Here is a 25285-nt window from a genome sequence, read left to right on the forward strand (position 1 = left end):
ATTAATGGGGTGAAAATCGCCGTGGATGCAAAGAGGGGGATCTGAGACACCAATCCCTGTCTTGGGAGATCGGCTCCATCCCCGGAGATGGGCTCCAGAGGGAGGAAATTGGGCCAAAATGTCTGTTTTTTGTGATTTATGTACAGATACAGAGGTCACCAAATGCAGGAGGGCACCTGAGGGGGTCCTGCTCGCCAAGGGGAAGATGAGGGATGGCAGAGCTCCTGGGTGCTGCTTTGGACTGGAAAACACAATGGCTGCTTTATTAATAGATGTAATTACAACACTGATTAAGGAAGGTGTGGGATGAAGGATTTCTGACCAGGGTGACAGGTTAAACTGTGCAGAGAAAGACAGGAGATGATTTCTCAGCTCCATCTCTGCCTCAGAGAACAACCAAACCCAATTTCCCCTATTTTTGAAAATCCTGGATCCATCATTTTACCAAATGCTGCCCAATCCAGGGCTTGCAAAACAAAACACCCCAAAACCTGAAGGCAGCTCCTCATCCCCTCTGAAACCCAGACCTAAACTCACACACTAAATCATGATGGGGTTTTTTTGGGGGGGGATATTTTACTGAACAGCCACACAATGCTCCCAACCAGCTTGGGGAAAAGCCCACCCCAAAATAAAGGACTCACACTGGGAAGTAGAGCAGGCTGTGATTTACTGGGACAACAACAACAGAGAACACGACTGTGCCGAGGCAAAGCTGCAGCACCTGCAGCACCACGGAGCATTGGGACACTGGGGACCTGGAGAGGTGACACCAGAGCAGAGACCAGAGAGGTTCTCATGGTCCTGGGGACCTGGAGAGGTGACACCAGAGCAGAGATCAGAGAGGTTCTCATGGTCCTGGGGACCTGGAGAGGTGACACCAGAGCAGAGACCAGAGGGGTTCTCATGGTCCTGGGGACCTGGAGAGGTGACATCAAAGCAGAGACCAGAGGGGTTCTCATGGTCCTGGGGACCTGGAGAGGTGACACCAGAGCAGACCAGAGGGGTGCTCGTGGTTCTGGGGACCTGGAGAGGTGACATCAGAGCAGAGATCAGAGAGGTTCTCATGGTCCTGGGGACCTGGAGACGTGACACCAGAGCAGAGACCAGAGGGGTTCTCATGGTCCTGGGGACCTGGAGAGGTGACACCAGAGCAGACCAGAGGGATGCTCAAGGTTCTGAGAACCCAGAGAGTTGACACTGAGAGCAGAGACCAGAGGGAAGCTCCTGGAGACCCGAGAGAGGTGAAACCAGAGCAGAGACCAGAAGGATGATCCTGGGGCCACACAGGGACTGGAGACCAGAGGGATGCTCATGGTCCTGGGGACCTGGAGAGATGACACGAAAGCAGAGACCAGAGGGGTGCTCATGGTCCTGGGGACCTGGAGAGGTGACATCAAAGCAGAGACCGGAGGGATGCTCAAGGTTCTGAGAACCCAGAGAGCTGACACTGAGAGCAGAGACCAGAGGGATGCTCATGGTCCTGAGGACCTGGAGAGGTGACACCGGAGCAGAGGGCAGAGACCCCTCATGGTCCTGGGGACCTCAGAGAGGTGACACCGGAGCAGAGAGCAGAGACCCCTCATGGTCCTGGGGACCTGGAGAGGTGACACCAGAGCAGAGAGCAGAGACCCTTCATGGTCCTGAGGACCTCAGAGAGGTGACACCAGAGCAGAGATCAGAGGGATGCCCATGGTCCTGAGGACCTTGGTGAGGTGACACCAGACCAGAGAGCAGAGAAGTTCTCGTGGTCCTGGGGACCTCAGAGAGGTGACACCGGAGCAGAGAGCAGAGACCCCTCATGGTCCCCAGCACTGGTTTCCCTCCTGTGTCACCCCCAGACACACAGACACGAGACAGAAGCCTGCTGGGACAGGCAAGGCTGCTACATGCCAAGGGAGGGAGCAAAAGGCAGCGGGTTCCAGAAGCCCCTCTGTAGGCACTTGATCCCTCAATCCTGGGCACCCTGGCTCTGCCTGTGAAGCTCCAAAGGCACACGTTGGCTGCAAGGGATCTCACAAACTCCTGCTGGGATTGCAGAGGGCCTGAGGGAGCCCAGCACCGTGTGGATGTGACGGGGTTTGGTCCCAGCCTCCAACTGGCTCGGTTTGTTTGTGCGTGGCTGGGCTCAATCCGCCTGGCTGGGACAGAGGGGCTGCTCTTCACGTGCTCATTGCCAGCCCAGATTCCCTTTGATCCATGAGATGAGCGTTTTGTCAGACCTTTGCCTTCTCTGAAAGCCATCTGAGATGGCAGGAGCCAGGCAGGAGCCTCAGGAAAGCAGAGATCCTGGGCTGAGGGGCTGCAGTGGGGGCTTGGCAGTGATTCAGGGCTGGGAAGAGGCATCTAAACAAGGACAGAGCAAGTGGAGCAGGGCAGAAGATCTGCTCTGGAAATTGGGCTGAGACCAGAAGAAACCAGGATCAGAGGGAACTGCTGTAGCTGGAAGTGCTGCTCCAGTTGAAAATAAAAAGCATCTACTGCAGGCAGTGGAAGGTTCCCTCCCAGGGCAAAATCCCGACTGCTGAGTGCAGGATTTTGGCCAGGCTGCTCTGTTTGCAGAGTTTGCTCTGATAAACACACACATCCCTGCAGCAGAGGAGTTCAGCTCCTTGGAGACATTCCCTTAAGGATAAATCCCTGCTCCTGTGCCCTCACTAACCCACCCAAGCTTCCTCCTCCTCCTCCTCCTGCTCTTACACGCTGCCTGGGTTGTAGCACAGCAGGTTGAACTCCAGCTTTTCATCCCAGTGCCGGAGCAGCACAAAGAGCTGCTGGGCTGCGGCTTTCACGGCGGCCAGGCTGGATCCCTGCGGGAAGTCCTGCCTGCTCAGCCACAGGCTGGCTTTGGCAGCCACCAGCTCCCACTCGATGAAATAGGAAGCTGAGCTGTGCTCCAGCCAGGCCAGAGCCACAGCCGTGGCCCAGAGCATCCCCTCGGGCTCCGTCTGCTGCTGCAGCTGCGCCTCGCAGAGCAGATCCTGCAGCTCGGAGCCGCCGCTGTCCCAGCCCCAGGCAGCGGCAGCCTGGCACTCGGCAGGGGAGGAGAAGCTGCGGATGGTGATGGCAGGAGGGGACAGATCCCTCTGGGCTCTCAGGGCTCTGGAGATGCTCTCGGCCGCGCTGCCCGACGAGTGCCGAGGGCGGCCGGTGCTCCCCAGCGCTGCTCCCCGAGTGTCTGCGGCAGTGGGACCCTTCCCCTGGCCCTTGGGGAGCTGCAGCTGCTGGCTGGAGTTCAGGGCTTTGTGCTCCGAGGAGGGATTGCTCCTCTTGCTGCTGTAGGAGCCCGAGGGGCTGAGGGACAGGCGGTGGCAGGCGAAGGGCGATGTCCACTTCAGCTTCTCCATGGGGATGCTGACGGCGTCGCAGAAGGATGAATTCAGGAGGAAGGCACCGCAGGCCAGCTGCAGGGACACCTGCAAGGGAGGGTGGGCACAAAGGGAAGCTCTGGCACACCAACCACTTGTGGGTAGCTCAGGAAAAAGGCATGTGTGGATGAAACAGCTCTCCATCTCTGAGCAGGGCACTGGACATTGTCAGAGACAGCAGGAGGAAGATTTGGGGGATCCTCCTCTGCTCCCACACAACCCCAGCGAGACCCAGGGAGGAGCTGCTCACCAGGGGAAGGTAGTCCATGCTCTCATTGTCACCCTCAGAGCTGGCTTCGCTCCCTCTGCTCGGAGATTTACTCATGAAGCCTTTGGCAGCTCGAACCAGCAGCATGGTTTTATTGAGGGTCAGCCTGTCAAAGGATGGAAAGGTGTCTGTGACCTCTGTGCCCATCCTGACACCCACCCTTCTCCTCCAAAACCATCCCTGCTCCCCAGACACTGGCACCAGGCTCAGTCCCAGCTCCAGCTGCTGTCCTTGGGGGTCCCTCCTCTCCCCCTGGCTCGTGTTCACATCACACCCACGCAGGTGAAAGGCACCTGCTGAGGTCAGAGGAAGGTCGAGCTGGCTCCTACCTGGCAGCAAAGAGCCTCTCGATGGATTTTTGGGCTTGGGCAGAGGAAGCAGACAGGCTGTGGAGCGGCCCTGGGAAGAAACACAGTGCTGGGGTTACAAGATGCTACAGGGGAGCAAAAGGGAGCAGAGTCAAGGTGTTGAAACATGGGCTTGTTTGGCTGCTGAATCTTTGGCACAACCCTTCCTCTCCCCTTGCCTCATTTTTCCTACATGGATAATAAAATTCCCACAGCTCTTAAAAATGAACCTGGGGGAGATTTATACCAAAAGCCACATCAGGTTCCATCCTTTGCACCTCAGAATGAGTCAGGCCCTGTGCTCACAAGCCTAGTTTTAGGTCATGAATTTTAAAAAAAATTCCCCAAAACTCAGCAGAAGCCCAAATCACTCAATGAATGGAGCAGCACCAAGTGCCAGCAGCTCTTTCCCTACCTTCAGGGCCACGGCAGCGCTCCCAGGCAGATGAGGAAGGGGTGCTGGAGGGTGAGGGGCTTCTCTCCTCAGCATCTGCAACCGAGGAACCACATCAGCATCAGCACCCAGCCAAAAGCAGCACCCTCCTCCCACGGCACCATGGGGTTAATGAGCCTCTCTGTTAACTCAGCTCCGGCTCTGACAGCGCCAGACAAGGTCCCATCCAACTCGTCTTCATTAGTGGAGGATTTGGTGACAAGCGAGTGTCTCACATCCCCCCTGCCTCTAATTACAGCCGTTTCATCCCTCGTGTTATCCGCGGCACGGCTGCCAATTAACTCCCAGGCATTGTCAGCAGCACCACCTGCCGTTTCAGGCTTTGGGGGGAAATTGAAGCTTCCTCACCATTTAAGGAGATGAGCCCCAGCCTGACACATGTCTGGTGAGCACCTTATGCAAAGGGGAAGGTAGAATTTAAAAAGATCAGAGAAGTTGTCCCAAAGCACTGAGATCTCTAACACCAGGGAGGAGATAAATCTTACTCATGCTGTAAAATCTGTAGTCTCCATTCTGGCCACAGGCTGACTGAGGATGTCCAGGGGAACAGCCACGATGCCTTCTGTTTCCTGAACTCTTCTGTTTCCCCTGGTTGCCCTGCTTGGATGTTGCCCCTTGGCATGAGAGAAGAGAATGGCCAGTGTTAGAGAGGGATTGGCACATGCACAATGGCAATGAAACCACAGAGTGAGCTTGGTCAGGAACTGGAGTGACAGGAATGGCTTCAAACTGCAAGAGAGTAGGTTCAGATGGGCTACAGCAAAGAAATTCTTTGATATGAGGGTGGTGAGGCCCTGGCACAAGTTGCCCAGAGAAGCTGTGGCTGATTTATCTCTGGAAGTGTCCAAAGCCAGGCTGGAGCAGCCTGGGATAGTGGAGGTGGTGGCAGGGGGTGGAATGGGATGAGCTTTAAGGTCTCCTCCAACCCAAAACATGATGTGATTCTGTGATCACCTCTGGGCATCCAGACCTCAGAGGAGACTTTTTCCCTGGATGTGGGAAGAGATTCTTGCCACCAAGAGCTTGGCTGTGAGTATGGATCTGGTGCCAAATTGTGCTGAGGTTTCATAGGGTTTGCCCTGAGAGAAGTTCCCCAGTGACACCTTCCCTGCCAGGAGAAGGTTCCATTACCTGTGTGTGTGTACTGGAGCAGGGTGGGCAGGTAGGAGCTGGTGCTGAGGTCCACAGGCACGAAGGCTGTGTACTTGCTGATGACATTACAGGCCTTGCTGGTGTGGACAGCGTTGAGCTGGAAGCGGCGCCCAGACCCTGCCATGGGAGGGACAGCGGGGTCAGGGTCCTTGGGCCACGTGGGATCCCTCACACCCAGCTCCCAAACCCCCTCCATGCTTGGGGATCCATGGCCAGCAGGGGCTGTATCCCTGTATCCCTCTAAACTCTGCCTGCTGCTACTCCTGCTCTTATTTCACATGTGACAGGGGTGACACAGGACACGTGTGGCTGCTGCTGGAGCTGGATGTCACTTCCCAGCTCCAAGTGACCAGCTCCTTAAAAATAACCATGTTAAGCATGCAGGAAGCAGAGGAATCACAGAATTGTGGAGGATACAGAGTCAGAAGGGACCCTCAAGGATCATCAAGTCCAATCCCTGCTCCTGAGGAGTGGGGAGGAACATGAGCTCGGGAATAACCATGTGCAGCAAGGCTGCTGAAGCAGGAGAGCACAAGGCAGCTGAAGGGGGCTGTTATTTGGGAGCTGTGTGAGACATTCCCTAATATTTCACCAGCAGCAGCTTTTGTTTTCACTCCAGAGGCTGCTGAAACTGCTGGAAAGCCTTTCTGAGGCCAGGCAGGGTCTGCCTGAAGCCAGCTGTGCATTACCATGCTCGATTTCACACTCCCTCTCGGCGAGCTGCTCGAAATCCTGGATGAGTGACTTGGCTGCCAGGTGGTGGAAGGTCTCACTCCACAGGTCTGTGTCACCATCCTCCCGGCTCTCCCGCTCCCGGAACAGAGCGTGGATATCAAATGTGACCTCCCACTGCACGGGCTCGTTGTTCCTCAGCCCTTTCACCACTGCCTTGCAGAGGGTCCTGGGGGAGCTCGGGGAGCTGCAGGCAGCGCTGATATCCAGGTCCTGGGGCTCCCAGTCGGAGGAGGTCTCTGTCTCAAAGGTGAGGGATGGATGCTGGGCAGACTCTGCAGAGAGGGGACAGGCAGATCATTCATCACCTCCCTGGGAGCTGAATTCCCCACTGGCACCACAAAACAGTAATGAATCCTTCCCAATTTTCACAAGCTGGCACGGGGCACCACCAAACCCTGGCACGGACAGGTGAGGCTGGCCATGCCTCCCCCTCTTCCAGTTACCCAAATCCCCGGGGCTCCGGCTGTCCGATGAGGAGCGCAGGCTCGAGATGGCATCCAGGGCTTCCAATCCCCTTGCTGGGGCTTCCTGCAGCCCTTCTGGCAGTGCTGGGGAGTTGGGATCATGGCAGAAGGACACACAGCTGTGCTGGAGCAGGGCTGGGCGCCGGGCGCCTGCACCACGGATCCTGGAGGCAGAGCCATGAGGGATGGCCGGGAGGGGCTGTGAGAAGAGCAGATGTTAGGGCTGGATCCAGCTGCAGCCAATGGCACAGAGCTGCTCTGTGCCCTCTGATCCTGTTTGTTCTATGCATGGACCCGCTCTGTGCCCTCTGATCCATGCATGGACCCGCTCTGTGCCCTCTGATCCCATCTGATCCATGCATGGACCTGCTCTGTGCCTTCTGATCCTGTTTGTTCCATGCATGGACCTGTTCTGTCCCCTCTGATCCATGCATGGACCTGCTCTGTGCCCTCTAATCCCATCTGATCCATGCATGGACCTGCTCTGTGCCCTCTAATCCCATCTTTTCCATGCATGGACCTGCTCTGTGCCCTCTGATCCACGCATGGACCTGCTCTGTCCCATCTTTTCCATGCATGGACCTGCTCTGTCCCCTCTGATCCATGCATGGACCTGCTCTGTGCCCTCTAATCCCATCTGATCCATGCATGGACCTGTTCTGTGTGCTCTGATCCTGCCTGCTCCCTGCTCAGACCTGTTCTGTGCCCTCTGATCCTGTTTGTTCCATGCATGGACCTGCTCTGTGCCCTCTGATCCCATCTGATCCATGGATCTGCTCTGTGTGCTCTGTCTTCTCTGATCCATGCATGGACCTGCTCTGTGCCCTCTGATCCTGTCTACTCCCTGTTCAGACCTACTTTGTCCCCTCTGACCCATGCATGGACCTGCTCTGTCCCCTCTGATCCTGTTTGTTCCATGCATGGACCTGTTCTGTCCCCTCTGATCCCCTCTGCTCCCTGCTCAGACCTGTTCTGTCCCCTCTGATCCCCTCTGCTCCCTGCTCAGACCTGTTCTGTCCCCTCTGATCCCCTCTGCTCCCTGCTCAGACCTGTTCTGTCCCCTCTGACCCCATCTGCCCCACCCCAGTGAGGGATGCAATCACACAGGTCCTTCCCTCTGCCCATTCCTGGCTGGGATCCGTGCCCAAAGCCCTCCACCAGACCTTGGGGTGTCCCCAGGGGACCCTGGCCCCAGAGGCTCCTTCCCCAGACATCCAGAAGGTGAAATATGAGTTTCATCCCTCCAGATATTTTAATGACTTCACTTGGGAACCAAAGAAAAGAAGAGAGACAGAAAGATCAAGGACCAGTTGCTTAGTAACGAAAGGAGAGAGGCGCAGGGGATGGGAGAAAGGAATTTTTATCTTTTTATCTATTTTTTTTTTTTTTTGAGACTGTTTCACCACTTTCAGGAGACATGAATCCCCCACCTCTGGTGCCACATCCCACACAGATGCTCCCCTCTGCAAGGTCTGGGTTTCATCCCTGTCCCCAGGGCTATGGGAAGATCCGTGTAAAACAAACTCTGAATTCCTAGGACATCACCAGCAAAGAACAAAGGTGGCAGAAAGTGGTGCATAGAAGGATACTTTCTCAGAGTGACAGACAAGAATACAACCTCCACCACCACCACCACCACCTGAATTTTGTTGTTCTATAACAAAATTACCAGCAAAATAACCAGCAAAACTGGGAGCCAGGCGGCTCCAGGCACGATTTACCGAGCTAATATTGACACATCCTGCCAGACCCTTCCCGTTCCAAACCTGCTCCTTCTCCTGCCCAAGCTCTCCTCCCATCCAAAGGAAGCCAGCTGGGAATGGAGCTGGGGGTTTAAGCTGCCCGTGGCTGGCACTGACCTTTCCCTCCCAGCATGGCAAGCGTGGAGATGAGCTGAGGGCTCGGCTTCACACCCCTGAAAATGTCAAGCCCTGGCAGCAGGACTGGGAGAGCTGCTGGGAGCCCTGGCAGCAGGAGGGATAGCAAAAGCAGGCTGCATTTAATTAAGAGCAGGCTGCATGCTGTTAACCATTTAGTGCCCTCCAGGAGGGAGCCAGTTCTGCCCCTGCCCACATGCTGAGGATGCTCTGGGGACCTTCCCAATGCAGGGAGTGTTGCCAGTACCCCTAAAACCTGCTTGTTCTTGGTCACTCATGCTGTTCACCACCCTCACTGCTGTAGCCTGAGAACAGAGGTCTCATCCCTCCCTGTGGAGCCCTTTGCCCCCTCATCTTCCCTCCCAGCCCTCACCCAGTGATCTCTAACCCACAGCAGAGGGGAAATGAAAGTCCCTGACATCCCTGCTCCGAGTTTCCATGGGAACACAAGTGCTGCTGGTCCTCCCAGCCCTGCAGATGCTGACTGCAGAGCAGAGCATCCCAGCAATGCCAAGGATGAGAGAGAAAACTACCCCTATCCTTCCCACAGATCACTTGGAAAACCTGCCCAAAATTCCACCTGCTGCAGGCAGGGGACAAAACCCTGTTCAGCAGCTGTATCATCACACAGGTTCACATCTCATCCCAGTGCTGAGTAAGGCTGCAGATCCAGCTGGGACTCTGCTTTGGCACCGAATTCCTTTTCCCTGCCGGGCACAGAAGTGCCACAGCCATGAGAAGAGTTTGAATCCTAAATTGTAGGGGGATAGGAAGGACCAGAGGAGCGGGGAGGTGAAGCACAGGCCACTGAGGGGAAGTGGAACAGGGAAAAAGCAGGCTCCCATGAGGAGGAACTGCTATGGGATATCAGGATGGCACTCTGCTCCCTGCTTGGCTCGTTTCCCCAGCGTTTGTGATGTGCTGCAGAGCTCTATTATCTCAATTATCTGTATCTATTATCTATATCTATTATCTGTATCTCTATTATCTATACCTATTATCTATATTATCAGTATCTATTGTATATATCCATTATCTGTATCTCTATTATCTATTCCTATTATCTATATATCTTGTATATATCTCTATTATGTATTATCTATATTATCTATATCTATGGTATATATCTCTATTATCAATTATATATCTCTCTTATTTATATCTCTATTATGCATTATCTATATCTATGGTATATATCTCTGTTATCTATATCTGTGGTATATATCTCTATCTCTATTATATATTTCTATAATCTATATCTCTATTATATATCTCTATTATATATTTCTATAATCTATATCTCTATTATATATCTCTATTATCTATATCTCTATTATATATATCTATTATCTATATCTCTATTATCTATATCTCTATTATATATCTCTATTCTTTATATCTCTATTATATATCTCTATTATCTATATCTCTATTATCTATATCTCTATTATCTATATCTCTATTCCTATATCTCTATTATATATCTCTATTATCTATATCTCTATTCCTATATCTCTATTATATATCTCTATTCTTTATATCTCTATTATATATCTCTATTATATATTTCTATTATCTGTATCTCTGTTATCTATATCTCTATTATCTATATATATTATCTATATCTCTATTATATATCTCTATTATCTATATCTCTATTATATATCTCTATTCTTTATATCTCTATAATATATCTCTATTATCTATATCTCTATTATCTATATCTCTATTATATATCTCTATTCTTTATATCTCTATTATATGTCTCTATTCTTTATATCTCTATTATATATCTCTATTATCTATATCTCTATTATCTATATCTCTATTATATATCTCTATTATCTGTATCTCTATTATCTATATCTATTATCTGATAAATATTTTAGAATTAGTGTGAGTCAGGCCCTTTCCCTCAGGCCCTTATCCACCTGATATTTTCCTGCTTCTCCTCTCTGGTTTCCCCCTGCAGGCAAAGCCTCTCTGGGAATTTCACCTACCTGGAAATGCAGCTGCCAGGGCTCGGGGCTGAGCTGCTGCAGGTCCTGCAGGTGGCTTTTTCGGAGGGGGTTTTTCAGCAGGGCAGTGCCAGGATCGCTGGCTGTGGGCGCCTTCCTGCGAGGCTCACGGTCGGAGATTTGGGTGGTGCTGTACGCCCTTCTCCTGGCCAGAGCCTTCACATCCCTTCCTGAACCGTGGGAGAGAGGATCAGCTCCACTCCAGGGTGGGATCAGCCAGAAACACCCCCCTGGCTCAAGGTGGGAGGCAGGGAGCCCTCCCCAGGGTCCTGCCAAAGCTCAGGGGGACACACTCAGCCCTGAAAAGTTTTAAACAAAGCAACCAAACCACAAAAGGAAACAAGAAACACTCCAGATTCCTGGGGATGTCAAGAGAGCAGGTTGGGAAGGTTTTGTCTGAGGAGTTTTCAGCCAAAAAAAGCCTGACTGCATTTCCCCAAACCTCCCTGGAGAAGACAAAGGGTTTGCTAATGAAATTTAATTAGTGCAGACACGCTCCTGTCAGAGCAAGACTAAAATTTGCCTTGGAAAGACACGATTTCTCATTGCTTTTGACAAGTTTGAGGGGATGCACAGAACAGCTCCTCTTGGAATAAAAGGGAAGAACATCCCATGAGTAACAGAGGTTTCCCCAGCTCCAGGGTGCAACCAGCTGCTTTATGCCAAGTGCTGCTGACACAAACACCCAGCCAGGCCGTGCTGGGGAGGAGTGACACCCTGGGGAGAGGGATTTGGATCCATTCCCCCCTCTCCTGACTTCCCAGGAGAAATCAGGAGAGCTGACTTCTGTTTTGCAGGTACAGGGATGGTCTAGCAGAGCTAGACTCACTCCTCTCCTCCTCACACCGCTTGGGAAGCTTGTAAATAATTATGTGGTCAAAGCTAAAGCTGCTTTGAAAATCTCCAGGGAACCCAGCTCACCAGGGCTTCCCTTGATTTCCTGACAGGTTTGGATAAAACATCCAAACCAAACAGACTTGCTCAAGCCTCAGGAGATCTGTCATCTATCCTGCAAACTCCTCCAGCTCTTTGCAGCTGAAGACATGTATAAATCAGGCAAAAACAAAAAAAAAAATTGGGGGAGCAGTGACAGGAGCTTGATTAGAGAAAAATCTTGATTAGAGGAAAAGCTGACCCGTGTCCGTGTCCGACTCTCCCCCAGGATCTCTGCCCACGCCCAGGTGCTCGGGGGAGCGCTCCTCCGAGTCTCTGGAGTGATTCCAGCTCTCCAAGCCTGCTCCCTCCTCCTGGGAGTGAAAGAAAACAGAGCTGCCCGACTCCTGGGAATGCATCATGCTGTACCGCCGCCTCTTGTCCTGGGGGGAAGCACAGAGAGGGAACAGGTCCCAGCACCGTGTCTGTCCAGCGGCTCCCAGCTCAGACAGGCTGCACCAGCATCCTGAGCCACTGCTGCTCCCCAAAATCCCACCCATCACCTCCCTTAAGGACACAGCTGGGGAGCAGGAGACACCCCCTGACTGTGCACAGAGCCAAGACTCTCATGTACACCCCCCAATCCTGGGGCAGCCCCATGGACTCACAGATCTGGGGTTGGAGATGTACGGGGAGGTGTCGCAGATGACCCCGTAGCTGAGCAGGCGGTCACCAGGGAACAGGCAGCTGCTGCTGACAGGGGACACCAAGGCCTCAGTGCTCTCAGGAAAGACCCACTCCACAGACACATCACTCAGGACCGGTGCCATCGCCTTCTTCAGCGAGCTGATCATCTGCAGAGAGCAGGGGGAGAGCTTCAACACCAGCTGGACACGGTGTGAGCCGTGGTCCCCTTGGCAGGGAAGGGAAATGTTCCCTCAAACAAACCCATCAGCTGATTCCTACCCTCTCCTGACAGCCTGCTTCCTCTTACCCACTCTGAGACCCATCCCAGCACCCCCTTGGCACAGTTGTTCCTTACAGAGCTGGGTTAGTGGCTTTTCCATCCTAAATGAATCCATGATATTTTACCATGAGCAGATAGTGATGGAGCACAGGGCTGATCTCACACACCCTGCCAGCAAGGTGGGAGCTTATGGCCTGAGGGATCTTTCTCTGATGTGAGGCAGCATCTCTTGCTCCCCACCAGCGCCCAGGAAACGCTGTCAGCCTCCACTGGCCTGAGCCCCAGCCCCTGTCCCAAGCCTGGCACTCACACACTGATATTTTTGGAACAGCTCGTTGCTGGCACAAGCCACTGCCAGAGATCAGCAATGCTCTGCCAGTCACACATGTGGAGAAGACCAATATCTGTGAATACCTCATGGACAAACCTGCCAGGGAACCATCTACACAAGCTTCCCTGCATGCCAAGGGAACTGAACACCAGATTTAGAGATAGAACAGCTCAAATATTCCCTATTGTTCCCTGCTTTTTCACAGGCTCAGGAAGACACACCAGGCTGTGTTTTGTAAGGCCATTAATTGACGCCTGAGACTGCTGAAGGCACCGAGCTGCACAGCCTGCAAAGCTCTTATTAATAGCTCTTATTAAACACCTCTCTGCTCACTGTCTTTGCTTTTAATTTACATCAGAAATGTTGATGCCATTCTGTCTTAGACAGGTTTTTGTGTGCTCCTGGCTCCTGCAGAGGGTGGAGTTGCTGAACTCCTTGAGAGATCAAGAAGGTAGGAGCCGGATTTTTTGGAGATATTTAGGAACTAAAGACCCAATTCTCTCTGGGTTTAGCCAAGCAGCAGGTGACAGGCTGGGCTCTGTGCATTCACCAGGGGACAGAGCCATCCCTACGCCGGATTTGAAGCGCACGGTTTTACTCCTCACGGGGAGAGAGGGAATGGAGAGGCTTTAAAGTCAGCTTAATAAGCAAAGCCATCACAGCACATTCCTCTCGCTCTAACCCCGAGCCCTTCTCGCCTGAGCAATGCCAGGGCTGAGCCCAGCTTCAAAACTAATTGGCTGCTTTGATGGCAGTGCCTCTGCCCTCGCCCCATCTGAGGCAGAGCTGCCTTTGAAGGCAGAGCTGCTGCATGGGGCTCAAACACACAAACCCCGAGGTGCTCCTTCATCCCCTCGCTCCCCACCTGCCAGGGGGGCTGGGAAGGCAGGGCCAGGCTGGGGAATGAACCTGCTGGGAGCTGTGGCCTCCAGGACCAGGGCATGGTTACAGCCCCATCCCCAGGGAGTGGGGCTGTACCTTGGGCTGCAGCCTCTCTCCCTCCGCCAGGAACTCGGAGACACCCCTGGACACGGCAGCCAGGCCCTGGACCAGCCTCCTGCAGGCATTTGGCCCAACACCGAAGCTGTAGCACCTGCAAAGGGACAGGGAGAATCAGGATCCAAAGGAAAAGCTTCCCCCCCTCCCCAGCTCCATGTAGCTCACACACTCCCACAGGCAGAAACTCCCTCTGGCTTTATCCCACTGCTGTGTCCAGTGGAATAAACCAGCCCCGCTTTTAGGTGGGTTGGGAATCTCCCAGTGCCTAAAGGGGCTCCAAGAGAGCTGGAGAAGGACTTTGGACATGGTCATGGAGTGATGTGGGGAATGGCTTCCCACTGCCAGAGGGCTAGACTGGATATTGGGAAGGAATCCTTCCCTGTGAGGGTGGCCCTGGCACAGGGTGCCCAGAGCAGCTGTGGCTGCCCCTGAATCCCTGGAAATGTCCCAAGGCCAGGCTGGACAGGGTTTGGAGCAGCCTGGGCTATGGAAGGAGGGTGGAAGGAGATGAGCTTTGAGGTCCCTTCCAGTCCAAACCATTCTGGGGTTCTGTGAACTGCCAGCCCCCTCCTCTCAGCAGACCCCAAACCTTGTCCCCAAAGGCCAGCCTTCAGCAGTGACACACAGGGGTTCCCAGCAGCCTTCCCCTCCTCTGCAAAAACAAACAAGCTGCTTTGCTCTCAGTTCCACTCTTTTCCCTGCTGCCTGTGGTCAATAACAGTGAATATCCAGTAATTATCTCTGCTTGCAATGAAAACAAATGTTTTCTCAAGGAAGGAGGATCAAGCCAGGTTAGGCTGCTCCCCCAGGTCTGTGAATCAGGATTTGGTTTGGGCTGGAGGCTGGAAGTGGAGCCCAGGCAGGGAGTGGGGGATGGATGTGCCAGGAAGCCAGGAGGATGGGAATGGGTGGGATATGGCATTTGGGCAGGGCAGTGGATTGCTGAGAAAGAAAGCACCTTCAGCAGCAGACTGCATCTGCACAAGGAGCTTTTCTCTTGCAGGGTTTTAATCCTCAGCTGGCTGCAAATCCTAGCCCAGTCTCACACCCCTCCTAAATAAGGCTCTGATCTTCTTTTAAGATGGGCCATGCCCAGGACTCTCCCTTCCAGAGTCACCCCAGACCACGCTCCAGCTCTGACTGCATTTAACCCTCCCCTCCAGCCCTGCAAGAGCCAGGGCTGGGATGGTGGGATGCCCTCTACACTGGGAAACAACCAGACCTCTGTGCACTTACAAACCCACAGAGCAGCTTCCCTGATAACCCCAAAGTCTGAGAGATGGAAGAGGAATCAGGATTTCTCACATTTTTCTCATGTTTTGTGCCCCTTAAAGAGGCAGAGGAGAAAGCAGAACAGTCTGTGATCAGGGCTGGGGAGCCAGGCTGGGAGCTCATGCACAAATTAGCTGCTTTTTACATTGCTCCCTTTCAGCATATTCAATTCTGCACAGCCCCATCCTGGAAGCAGCTGGGGCCAGTCCCAGATGTGCTTTAAAAAAAAAAAAAAAAATTTGAAAAAAAAAGCAAGGAAGATTGTTGGCGTGTCAATCTCTCCTAGCAGGAAGCATCAGCCGAGAGCTGTGAAGTTGTCAGCTCAATTATCCTGCTTTTGATTGTTTAAAAAGCATCTGAACTTCTGGGATCCGTTCCAAACCCTTTGAGGTTCTCCCATGGCTCATAGCAGCAATCTCTCCTGCCTCTGTCTCTGAAGTGGGGATGTCTGTGAGATGGAGCTGTGCTCAAGGGGAGCCACATCCCAGCCTGTGCCAGGATTCTGGCCCTGCAGGGCTGAGCCTGTACCTGGTGGAGCAGGAGTGGTCCCGCAGCAGCTCCAGAACCTTCCCCGGGTTGCTGATGGCCCCGGCCGTCAGCAGGAAGAGCAGCCGGGGGTGGCCCCTGTGGATGGGCTGGCGAGTGACCCATTTCAGTGGGGAGAAGAGGTTGGTGCTGCCCATATCAGCCTGGATCCTCCTGATGCTCTGGCAGGCCATGGCCAGGCTCTCCTGCCCAAAGGAACGGTGGAATCATCAGCACCAGAACCCTCTGAGCACCAAGGAGAACCAGAGGAGAGGCTGAGGAGTTGAGGCTGTTCATCCTGGTGAAGGGAAGGCTCTGAGGAGACCTTAAAGCCCCTTCCAGTGCCTAAAGGGGCTCCAAGAGAGCTGGAGAAGGACTTTGGACAAGGGCATGGAGTGACAGGACAAGGCAGAAGAGCTTTAAGCTGGAAAAGACCAGGGTTAGATTTGGTTTTATAAGGAAATTGTTTACTGTGAGGGTGGCACAGGGTGCCCAGAGCAGCTGTGGCTGCCCCTGGATCCCTGGAAGTGCCCAAGGCCAGGTTGGACGGGGTCTGGAGCACCCAGGGATAGTGGAAGGTGTCCCTGCCCATGGCAGATCCCTCCCCACACAAACCAGTCTGTGATTCTGTGCCCTGTGGGCTCACCCACCTCACAGTAGGCCTGGCTGACAGGAAAGAGGGTCTTGAAGGTGGATCCAAACCCAATGATGTTGAAGAGGCACGCTGGCATCAGGCTCTTGAGAATGACCAACAGGGCATCCTGAAAGCAAACAGGCATCAGAACACTTGGACTCTGCCTGGCTGCCCCAACTTCACCAGTAAAAGCTCTGCCCAGAGCCATCCCATCTTATTCCCACCTTCATCTGACAACAAACCAACTGCTTCTTTCCCCTGCCTCCTTTTCAAAGTCCCCTGATGATATTTGGGACCCGAAGCAGTGAGGAAAATGGGGAGCCTTTGGGGAAAAAAAAAAAAAAAAAAAAAAAAAAGACAACAAAGAACTGAACAATTTTTTTCTGTTTGTTTTTAAGGGATTCAATTTGTGCTGGCAACTCAGTGCTGCAGCACAGAGCTGGTGGGTGAGAAGCAGAGTGTGAAATTGAGAAGTGCGACACGCAATGCATCTCAATGCCTAAACTTGCAGAAAATAAACAAACAGCTTAAAGTTACACAAAAGGAAAAGCCTCCCCCATCCCCAATTCTCTTGTATTCATAACTGGCTTCAATTAAAATAACTGGGAGACGACAGTTTTAAGCTATTTTCTTTACCAGAGGTGGTTATCTAATGTGCCTATTCCTGGGTTTTACATAAGGCAGAGCAACTTGAATTGTCACAGTGATATTGTGGACAAGTCCAGGGCAGAGCTTGTGATCACAGCAACTGGGCAAGAGCAGCCTAAGGAGCTCTTGAGCTTGTAGCAGCAATTATGTGGCAGGAGAGGAGGCCCATTTAAAGCAAAGTGTTTATTTAAAGCAAAATGTAAAGCAAAGTGTTCAGGAGCAGCTCAGTTCTATTTAAATGCTGATCAAGGCAGACTCCTGCCAGTCTGCCGAGGGCAGCAGAAACCCTCGAGCCAGCCCCTGGAGGAGCTGCCAAGGTCAAATGAGCAAGAACATCCTCCTTGAGTTGTCCTACCAGTGGCAAAGACACAGCAAAGCCCCTGTCTGGGTCCAGCAGGGATGTGGTGCCAGATCAACCCAGCTCCCAAAGCCTTGTAACACTCAGCAACAAACCAGAGCTGGAGCACTAAAAATCAGTGGAATGATGTACGAGAACAGGGCTGCCCTTTAACAGGCTCTGGAGTACTTGAATCCAAGCTGTTATCTCAAACCTACGAGGATATATTTATACCACTGCTCCCAGATGGCTCCTGGGATGCTGGCTCTTCCAGATCTCAGTGCTGACATCCCATCTTGGAACTCATTACAAGGGAAAAAATACAAATTTCCAAATATTTCTCTTAAAGCACTTCCCAAAATGGGCAACTGATGCCTGCTTGCTATTTCAGCAAGCAGAAAGATTTATTGCTTCTTATGGTAAATATTGATCTTGATCCTGTTGCACTCCATAGCTATATGGCAACTCAATAAGGAGGGATGTTTGCTTCTAGAAAAGTCAATTTCCAGTTATTAATGCAGTTTTGCCAGCGAGCACCATCACAGCCTGGCTCTCCTCCCTGGCTGCATCGGGGTGGGAAAGGAACTGGCTGCAGGAAATTTAAATCCCTGAATTTTCCACTCCAGCTGCTTTGGACGGGTGCCCTCCTGCTCCACACAGGCTCTTCCACGCCATCCCTGAGTTCATCCTGAGGCTGCACAGCTCCAAGACCTGTCATGCCATATATCCAGGCAGCTGAGGATGATGCAGAAGGTTCCACCAAGCAAAACCCACCCAAACCCTCTCAGAACAGCCCCTGCTATGAGGTCCCTGGTGTCTGTGAGTAACAAACAAGGACAGGATACTCAAAAGCAGGACAGTGGGTTTCTCCCTTGAGGTATCTCCTCCAAAATCTCCCTCAAAATATTTTTTCCTGAAGGGGAACAGCCTTTTCCCTGTTTTTCCATTTCAGGAGCTCTCAGAGAAGGGCTCTGATCCTGCAGGTGCCCATCCTTGGGGGACAATCCTGCCCCCACAGAGTCTGCAGAGACTGTGCTGCCCAAAGCCAGCCATGCCAGGAGTTGGAAAGCAAAAATCCACCCTGGGACAAGATTCCCAGACTCCTAAAGATGCTGGGGGAAGGGGACACAACCCCAGAGATATCCTGTCCCCCTTGGGAACAGCCTCCCTATCCCAGGGGATGTGCAGCAGCCATCTGCAGGCTCCCCAGCATCCCAATCCTTGCTGCTGAAGGTGTCTGTCCTTCTTTGGCAGTTCCCATGGAAACTGGAGACAGATGGGAAAAGAGATGTGTTAGGAGATGGACAAGCTCAGGATTGGGTCTGTGGGAACCTCATGAGGTTCAACAGAACAAGTGTAGGGTCCTGCACCAGGGCTGGCTCTGGGTAAGAGCCACATCTGAGAGGGGAACCTCAGACCCACAAAATAATCCTGACAATGCTATTTTTTATTCAGAGGACTCTGAATAGCTCCCATAACCATCCACCAGGCTGCTGGTGTTCATTTGTGTTTGGAAAAGGGATGTCTTGTGTTTCAATCATTTCTGTGGGTTCACAGAGGTGCCCATCAGCAAAACCTCTCCTAATTCATGGTCAGCACCTCACTCCCCTTGGAGCTCTCTGGAGGTTTCCTCCTAGGCAGCCATCACCCAAAGCCCTCCTGGAGACAGGGAGAACTGGAAAAGGGATGCACAAAACATGCCAGCAAGAGAGGGAAAGAAAACAATTTTGCATTTTATGTGCTGATAGGAAGAAGGGGAAGAGAACAGGGGAGAGTCACCTTTGTTGCAGGTACCAAAGAAGCATTATGGTAGAGATGACTAAAATACAGCCCATAATTAACCCTCCATCCCCTGATAATGAACTTTTATGCTCTCAGCACCCCCCCTGCTCTCTCTCATTCATCTCTGTTGACAGGCAGGTACCTTGGCACGGCTGATGCTCACACCACTCATGCTGCTGCTGCGCTCTACCAGGAAGATAAACTCTCCCTGGCCTTTCCGGAGGCCTGGCTGCACAGCCCTCAAGTCAGGGCAGAAGTTGAGCATGATGACAGGGTGGTGTGGGATGTCCTTGTTCAGCCTCTTCCTGATGATTTCCGTCTGAAAGGAAGCAGGAGAGAGCTCAAGATGTTGATTTTTTCCAACGCGTTTCGATTTGAGTGGAATCGGAGCAGGGCTGAAAATGTGAGTGTGTGGCATTCTGTGGGCCAGAATCTGCTTCTTCTGGCCCCAGAGGTGACAACACCAGGGTGGGGCAATGTCCAGGTGTCCTGTTCTGTCCATAGCCATGGTATTCACCACCCCTGCAAGTGTCCAAGGCCAGGCTGGATGGGGCTTGGAGCAAGCTGGGATAATGAAAGGTGTCCCTGCCCAGGGGACAAATGGGACAAGATAAGCTTTAAGGTCTTTTCCACCAAACTATTCTGGGATTATATGGAGCAACTGCACACTCAGATAAAAGCCTGGGGAAGAAATCAAAAGACCTGGCCCTACTCAGCACCTTGCAAAACTGATTCTCCAAACATTTCATTAGATCCTTCCCCTGGTTCATTAGCACAGCTTAGCATCCCACCGAGGCACACCAGAGGTTTTCTCTGTGGTCACTCACTAATGAAGTGTGAGATGCAGCCCTTGATCTGCTGCATTCAGCACTCCAATTCATTCCTGCCACCTCAGGTTTGCTGCTTTTTCTGCCCATTTCTTTTATCTTTTTTTTTTGTAGGGATTGAAAGGCTTTGGAAAGCTGAACTGTCTGCTCCAGCCACGGTTCGATAGGAACCTGCATGATCTGTGCACTGCACACAGCTCCAAGGACTCTGTGCATTTTCTCTCCTTCTATTTCAAGTATTCATTACAAATGGGATAAAATTAAACTGATAAAAACCTCTTGTGATGGGTTTCTGACGTGTGTATCAAGCAGGAATGGATTCACGGCCTCAGCTGCTTTGGAGGGAGCTCCAGAACCCAAAATCAGCCCAGCCATGGCCTTTCACCCCTGGGTCTGAGTGTGGAAACTCCACCCTCAGGGGCTTTGTTTGCCTCTTTTCTCCTCTTTCTGACTTCTTTGCTTGTTGGTTTCAGAGGGAGTAAAGCAGACCCCAGATAACTCGGTCTGTTCTCTCCACCTATGAGTCACATTCCTGTGAGCTGATGACCAACCTTGGTTTTCTAAAACTCACTAATTCCCTGTGGCTCAACACACACACACACACATGAGCTCTGCTTTCAGCTCTGCCTGAGTGCTGCTTCTCTGACCCAGTGAAAAGACAGGTCCCACTCACAGGAATGAGCCAAGCTCCCACTCATCCTCCTCCCTTTCTATGTTATGGGGTATAAATTAATCAGCTGCTGAGAAATCAAAGGGTTTCTCCCATTTACATTTCCCTCCAGCCATATGACATTATTTTCTTTAACAACTTTTCCAGTTTATCACACTCCAGACTAGAGTGTTCCTTGCTGCCTCTGTCCAAATACTGAATCATGGCCCTGGACCTATCCACAGAACTCTCTGGAATGTTCTTGGGTATCCATGACATAAATTTCCCTTGTGATCAGGATGTGCCCATATTTTGGGATTTCTCACTGACTGGAGGGAATTTTACAGGCAAATCTTCAGTAAACAGCTTCAGAAGGGCTGCTACAGGTCAGCCAGAAAAGAAAATATCTCCTCACCCCCCTTCCGTTCCCCTTCACCCATTATCCAATTACAGGAAAATAATCAGATTTTGTTGAGGAAAGTTGATTCCAGTGTGCATCCATCCCCACCAACCTGCAGCTGACAGCATCCAAGCCTTTTGCATAACAGACTGAGGGAGGAGAATTAATTATCATTTACTGCTGGAATTTCTGGGCTAATTTAATTTAGGCCAAGAAGTGACCAGTGTCCTGCTCTGAGCAGCACCAATTCCATCCCATCATCTACCCCAGGTATTCCAGGCATTTTCTCTGCTCCCTGCAGTTGTTTCCCATCCTCCTGGGGCACAGGTGGCTTTCCTGCAGGGAAATGTCTCCAGAATGATCCTCCCTTAGATAATTTGACATGCTAAAGACGCAGGAATAATTAGGGAGCCATCCGAGGCGTAGCGTGGGTGTTTCATCTCGTTCCACCTGCCACACGTTGAACACAATTAGAGGAGACGCCTGCAGAGTCCCAGCCCTGCCAGAGAGAGCAGAGGGCAAAGGGAAGGGAGAAGAGGAAGGGTTGACAAGTCTCTGGTGAAAGGAGAAATCTTAACAGCATGGGGAGACACCCCTGCAGCAGGTCTGGGATGTCTGCCAAGAGGGACCCAGGATCAGAGACGTGGAGAAGGAGTTTAGGGGAAATGAGCACACAGGAGAGCCCTGGCTGTGTAAAACAGGAGCTGACATTGTCAGCCCCAGCTGTGGCCACACAAGTACAACCTGTCCCTTAGGGGAAGACGCCCACCCTGGAAATCCAGAGGGCTCTGAGCTGTCTGCTCCTCTCCACTGATCCCAGACACGCCAAAGTGCTGGGCTGTCACTCATTCCTTCAGAACTGCTGGAAGACGAGGCACAAATCCCAGCACAGATATTTTTCTCTTTGCTGCTCAGCAGAACAAAGAGAAGTCTCTCCTACCTTGTCTTCAGTTCAGCTCATTATTCCCAGGAAAATCACTTCTTTCTCTCTGACAGCTACCCAGAAACAGTAAACATTTACTAAGCAATTAAAAGAATACTTTATTCTATGTCATTGCAATAATTATAATACCCTTAATGCTATCACAATGCACCTCTCTAATTATGCTATGCTAGACTAGCACTAATTATACACACAATAACCATCTCAGATCTCCTTCCCCTCTCAGTTTATCAGCAGCACTGCTGAATTTTCCCCTCTTCTTCCACATAAGCCCCTCTCTGAGGGAGGATGCCGCAGGTCTCATTGGGACAGTGTAACATCTGATGCTGGAAACAAGGAATCATCTTCTAGCTCAGCTCCAGTCCATGGAAAGCCCCAGCTAACACCTGCAGCTTGTGTTTCTCACCTTTTTCTTGGCACTGGGGTCTTTCTTAGTGCCTTTAATGAAATCGTTCTTCCCCTTCAGGTGTCGCTCGTACTCTGCAGGGGTCATGTCACCTTCTTCCATTAAGATGTGGGGCATGTGGGGCTCTGGAAATGTAGAGAATTGTGTGAAGAACAGCTGTGGTTACACTTTGGGTCTGGCAGAAATGCAGGTACCCTTGGATGGGAAAATCTGTGAGCTTGGGGAGCTCAGAAAACCCTGAGAGGGGCCAGGATTAGCTCCTGGGAAGTTTAACCTTGACAATATTTGCAAAACCAGCATTAATCTGCAGATGAGGATCCCAGGAAGGGGCAGGACCAGCAGAGGGGAAGCAGAGCCCACCTACCACTTGGATGGATCAGGATCTCCACAGGTCTGTCGAAGGTGTGTTTGTTGGCCAGCGTGATCACGATGCTCCTGGCAGAGCGAGCCGCGGGGTCGGCGTCAGCTCGGATCTCGTGTGTGGGGCTCTCAACTCCTGCCCAGGGAAAACAAGGAGGGGATTGAGGATGGGGGAGAGCAGGGAGAAGAGATGACAATGTGGCAGAGGACAGGAATCCACGTTAGCATCAACCCTGTACTGGTAAATCCACCCCAGCACGGTGAAGTTGCCAACACAGATTTACATTGAGGAGGAGTGTGGACATTGCCTTGGGGAGGTGATAAATCAGCCTTAGTGCAGCAGTTCAGCCCCAGTGCTCCTACCTGCCAGCAAACACGGCCCCCGGATCTCCAGGTGGAAGCTGAACTCGTACTCAAAGGGGTTGGTGGCCTCACTCTCCAGCAGCTGAGCCAGGCAGAACCTGCTCCCTTGCTCTGGGCTCCCTGATCCACAGAGGTGCTTGTCCCTGCCAGTGAGATAAATCCAAATAAACCCTGTGAAGGTGTCCTATAGCCGCAGGAAATGCAGGTCTGCCAGAGGTAAAGCCTGCAGCCACTCTCCAGCCTCCTGCAGCTGCTGCTCAGCCAGCCCTGCATTCCCCAGGATCAATCCCAGACAGAGGATTGTCCACCCCGTGGTTTTCCGTACGTTCGGAGCTGGTGGCTGGAAAAGCTGCTGGTGTTCTCCAGGCTGGGCTGGGGGACCCTGGGGACACACACAGCTGGCAGAAGGACCCTCACAACCCCGCTGGGCAGTGTCTGAAGCTCAGAGGAGGTGCTGATGAAGATGGAGACACTTTCCAGGGGAGGAATCATGCCCAGGTTGGCCACAAAAACAATCCTCTCCAGGTCCTCATCCATCATAATCCTTCCTGCACAGAGATTGGAGCATGCCAGGTATTGCAGCCATGGAAAATGCTCCTTTCCAGGCCTCCCACACCCCACAGCCCTGGATCAAACACCCAAAGCCGCCCCCACTGCACACATCAGCTTCCTCTAAAGAGCCCCAGGTTCTGCATCACTCCAGAAGCAGCAGTGCTTTCCAAGAAGGATAAAACTGACACCTTTGGCATGAGCACCACAACCCCTCAGCCTCCCAAAAGGAGCCCCCTTGGTGCCATACACCAGCCAGTCACCCTCAGTCACCTCCCCACTCCTCTTCCCCTCCTTTTCTCCCCACATTCCCCTAAAAACACCCTCAACCCCCTCACCATTTCCATCAGCAGCTCTTCCAGGAGGGAGGCTGCAGCTGTCCAAGTAGGTGTCATCTATCTTGGCTTTGTCTTTGATCTGCACTGTCACGGTGCGCCGGGACACGGCCGCCTCGAAGCCCACCACAGTCGTGCCCTCATCCAAGGGGTACACAAAGAGACCTGCCAGCCAGGAGAGGTGTTAGCAACACCCACCTCTTCCCTGGACCCACCAGCCAGGTCCCTCTTGGCACTTCCCATAGTGGGGAAAAAAAAAAAAATCCCACTTGTGGGATTTTTCACAGCTAAAAAGTTGCAGATTTGGACACAACGCACTTGGTTGTGCTTCCCAGCAGCATCTAAAAGGTTGAAGGCATGCACAGAAACCCAGCACTGCCATATCCTGACTTTTAAGTTCCCATTCCAAGTGTCACTCCTTAAAACTTGCCTTCCAAAGCCTGGGGGTCTGGGTTGTGGTAGGTGAGCAGGGCTGTCATCCCAAAGGCGTAGCCGCTGACGCAGGATGTCACCTCGGACGCGATGAGGGGCAGCCGGGAGAGGGTGACCCGGTTAATCAGCCCTGGCATCTTCCCAAGGGGCTCTGGGTGATGCTGGGGAGCTGGAGAGAGAAAGGTGAGAATGAATTCTGGAGGCCTGAGTGCCCAAAATGTTTGCATGGTTCTGCCACCTGATTCTGATTCTGAAGCTTTGAGGACAGGAAGGTGAGAGACCTGGGATGGGATCAGACCTGGGTTTGATGACTGCAGTGATGGGGATGGAGATGGAGCAAGACCCCGGTGGAAAGCCACAAGGAAAACCCAAAATCCCCATTGCACAAGGGAGGAGGTTCAGATAAAACCTCCCTGGCTGGGGACAGACAGCCCCAGAGGTCCACAGTCCCCAGCTCCCACTGCTGGAGTCTGGGCAGGACACGTCAACATCTTTTCCTGTCCCTCTTTCTCCTCATTATCCTCCAAACCAACAACTTTCCAAACCAAGACTGTGATCATGAGAGTTTTCCTTTCTCCTGGGGAAGGAAGAGTAAGCAGGCAGAGCCAGACATCCTCCTGCCTTCCCATGCCCTTGCCCATCCTCATCCTCGAGGATTTAGGGGAAGTGCCACTGCTCTGCTGTCCTGCATCTCCAGATCCTTCCTGCATGGGCTGACTCATCCCTCAGCCGACACATTCAGATGCAAAGTGACTCCTTCTCTCAATTACATTCCAACTCTTTTCCCCTAAGCAGGTTTTCCTCCCTTACAGCTCCTCTCCCCCAAGCCTCAGGGTTTTAAAGGAGACTTTTCAGGTGGATTTTAGGGCCACATCCTGCTCCCCCGGGGAAGCAGGAGAAGTTGCTAGGCAGCAGTTCTCCCTGGCTGGCTCTGCAATGCTTTATGCCGTGATTTACGAGGCCCAGGAGA

General features: G+C 52.2%; 1 protein-coding gene across 1 annotated transcript; it reads right to left on the reverse strand.

Moving 5' to 3' along the window:
* Positions 1-1760: 1760 nt before the first annotated feature.
* On the reverse strand, positions 1761-24452 carry VWA5B1 (von Willebrand factor A domain containing 5B1). Its single transcript, XM_058855342.1, has 21 exons — positions 24314-24452; positions 23870-24048; positions 23325-23593; positions 23000-23142; positions 22641-22772; positions 22277-22401; positions 19194-19370; positions 16301-16411; positions 15654-15856; positions 13833-13947; positions 12225-12410; positions 11819-11999; positions 10666-10853; positions 6768-6987; positions 6279-6596; positions 5569-5706; positions 4923-5051; positions 4399-4473; positions 3966-4035; positions 3619-3742; positions 1761-3416 (listed from the first exon to the last, which is right to left on the reverse strand). The coding sequence occupies exons 1-21, from the start codon at positions 24450-24452 to the stop codon at positions 2697-2699; spliced, it is 3942 nt and encodes a 1313-aa protein (XP_058711325.1). The 3' UTR covers positions 1761-2696.
* Between the last annotated feature and the right edge of the window lie 833 nt (positions 24453-25285).

Source organism: Poecile atricapillus, chromosome 22 (genome assembly GCF_030490865.1).
Source record: "Poecile atricapillus isolate bPoeAtr1 chromosome 22, bPoeAtr1.hap1, whole genome shotgun sequence".
NCBI classification, from domain to species: domain Eukaryota; kingdom Metazoa; phylum Chordata; class Aves; order Passeriformes; family Paridae; genus Poecile; species Poecile atricapillus.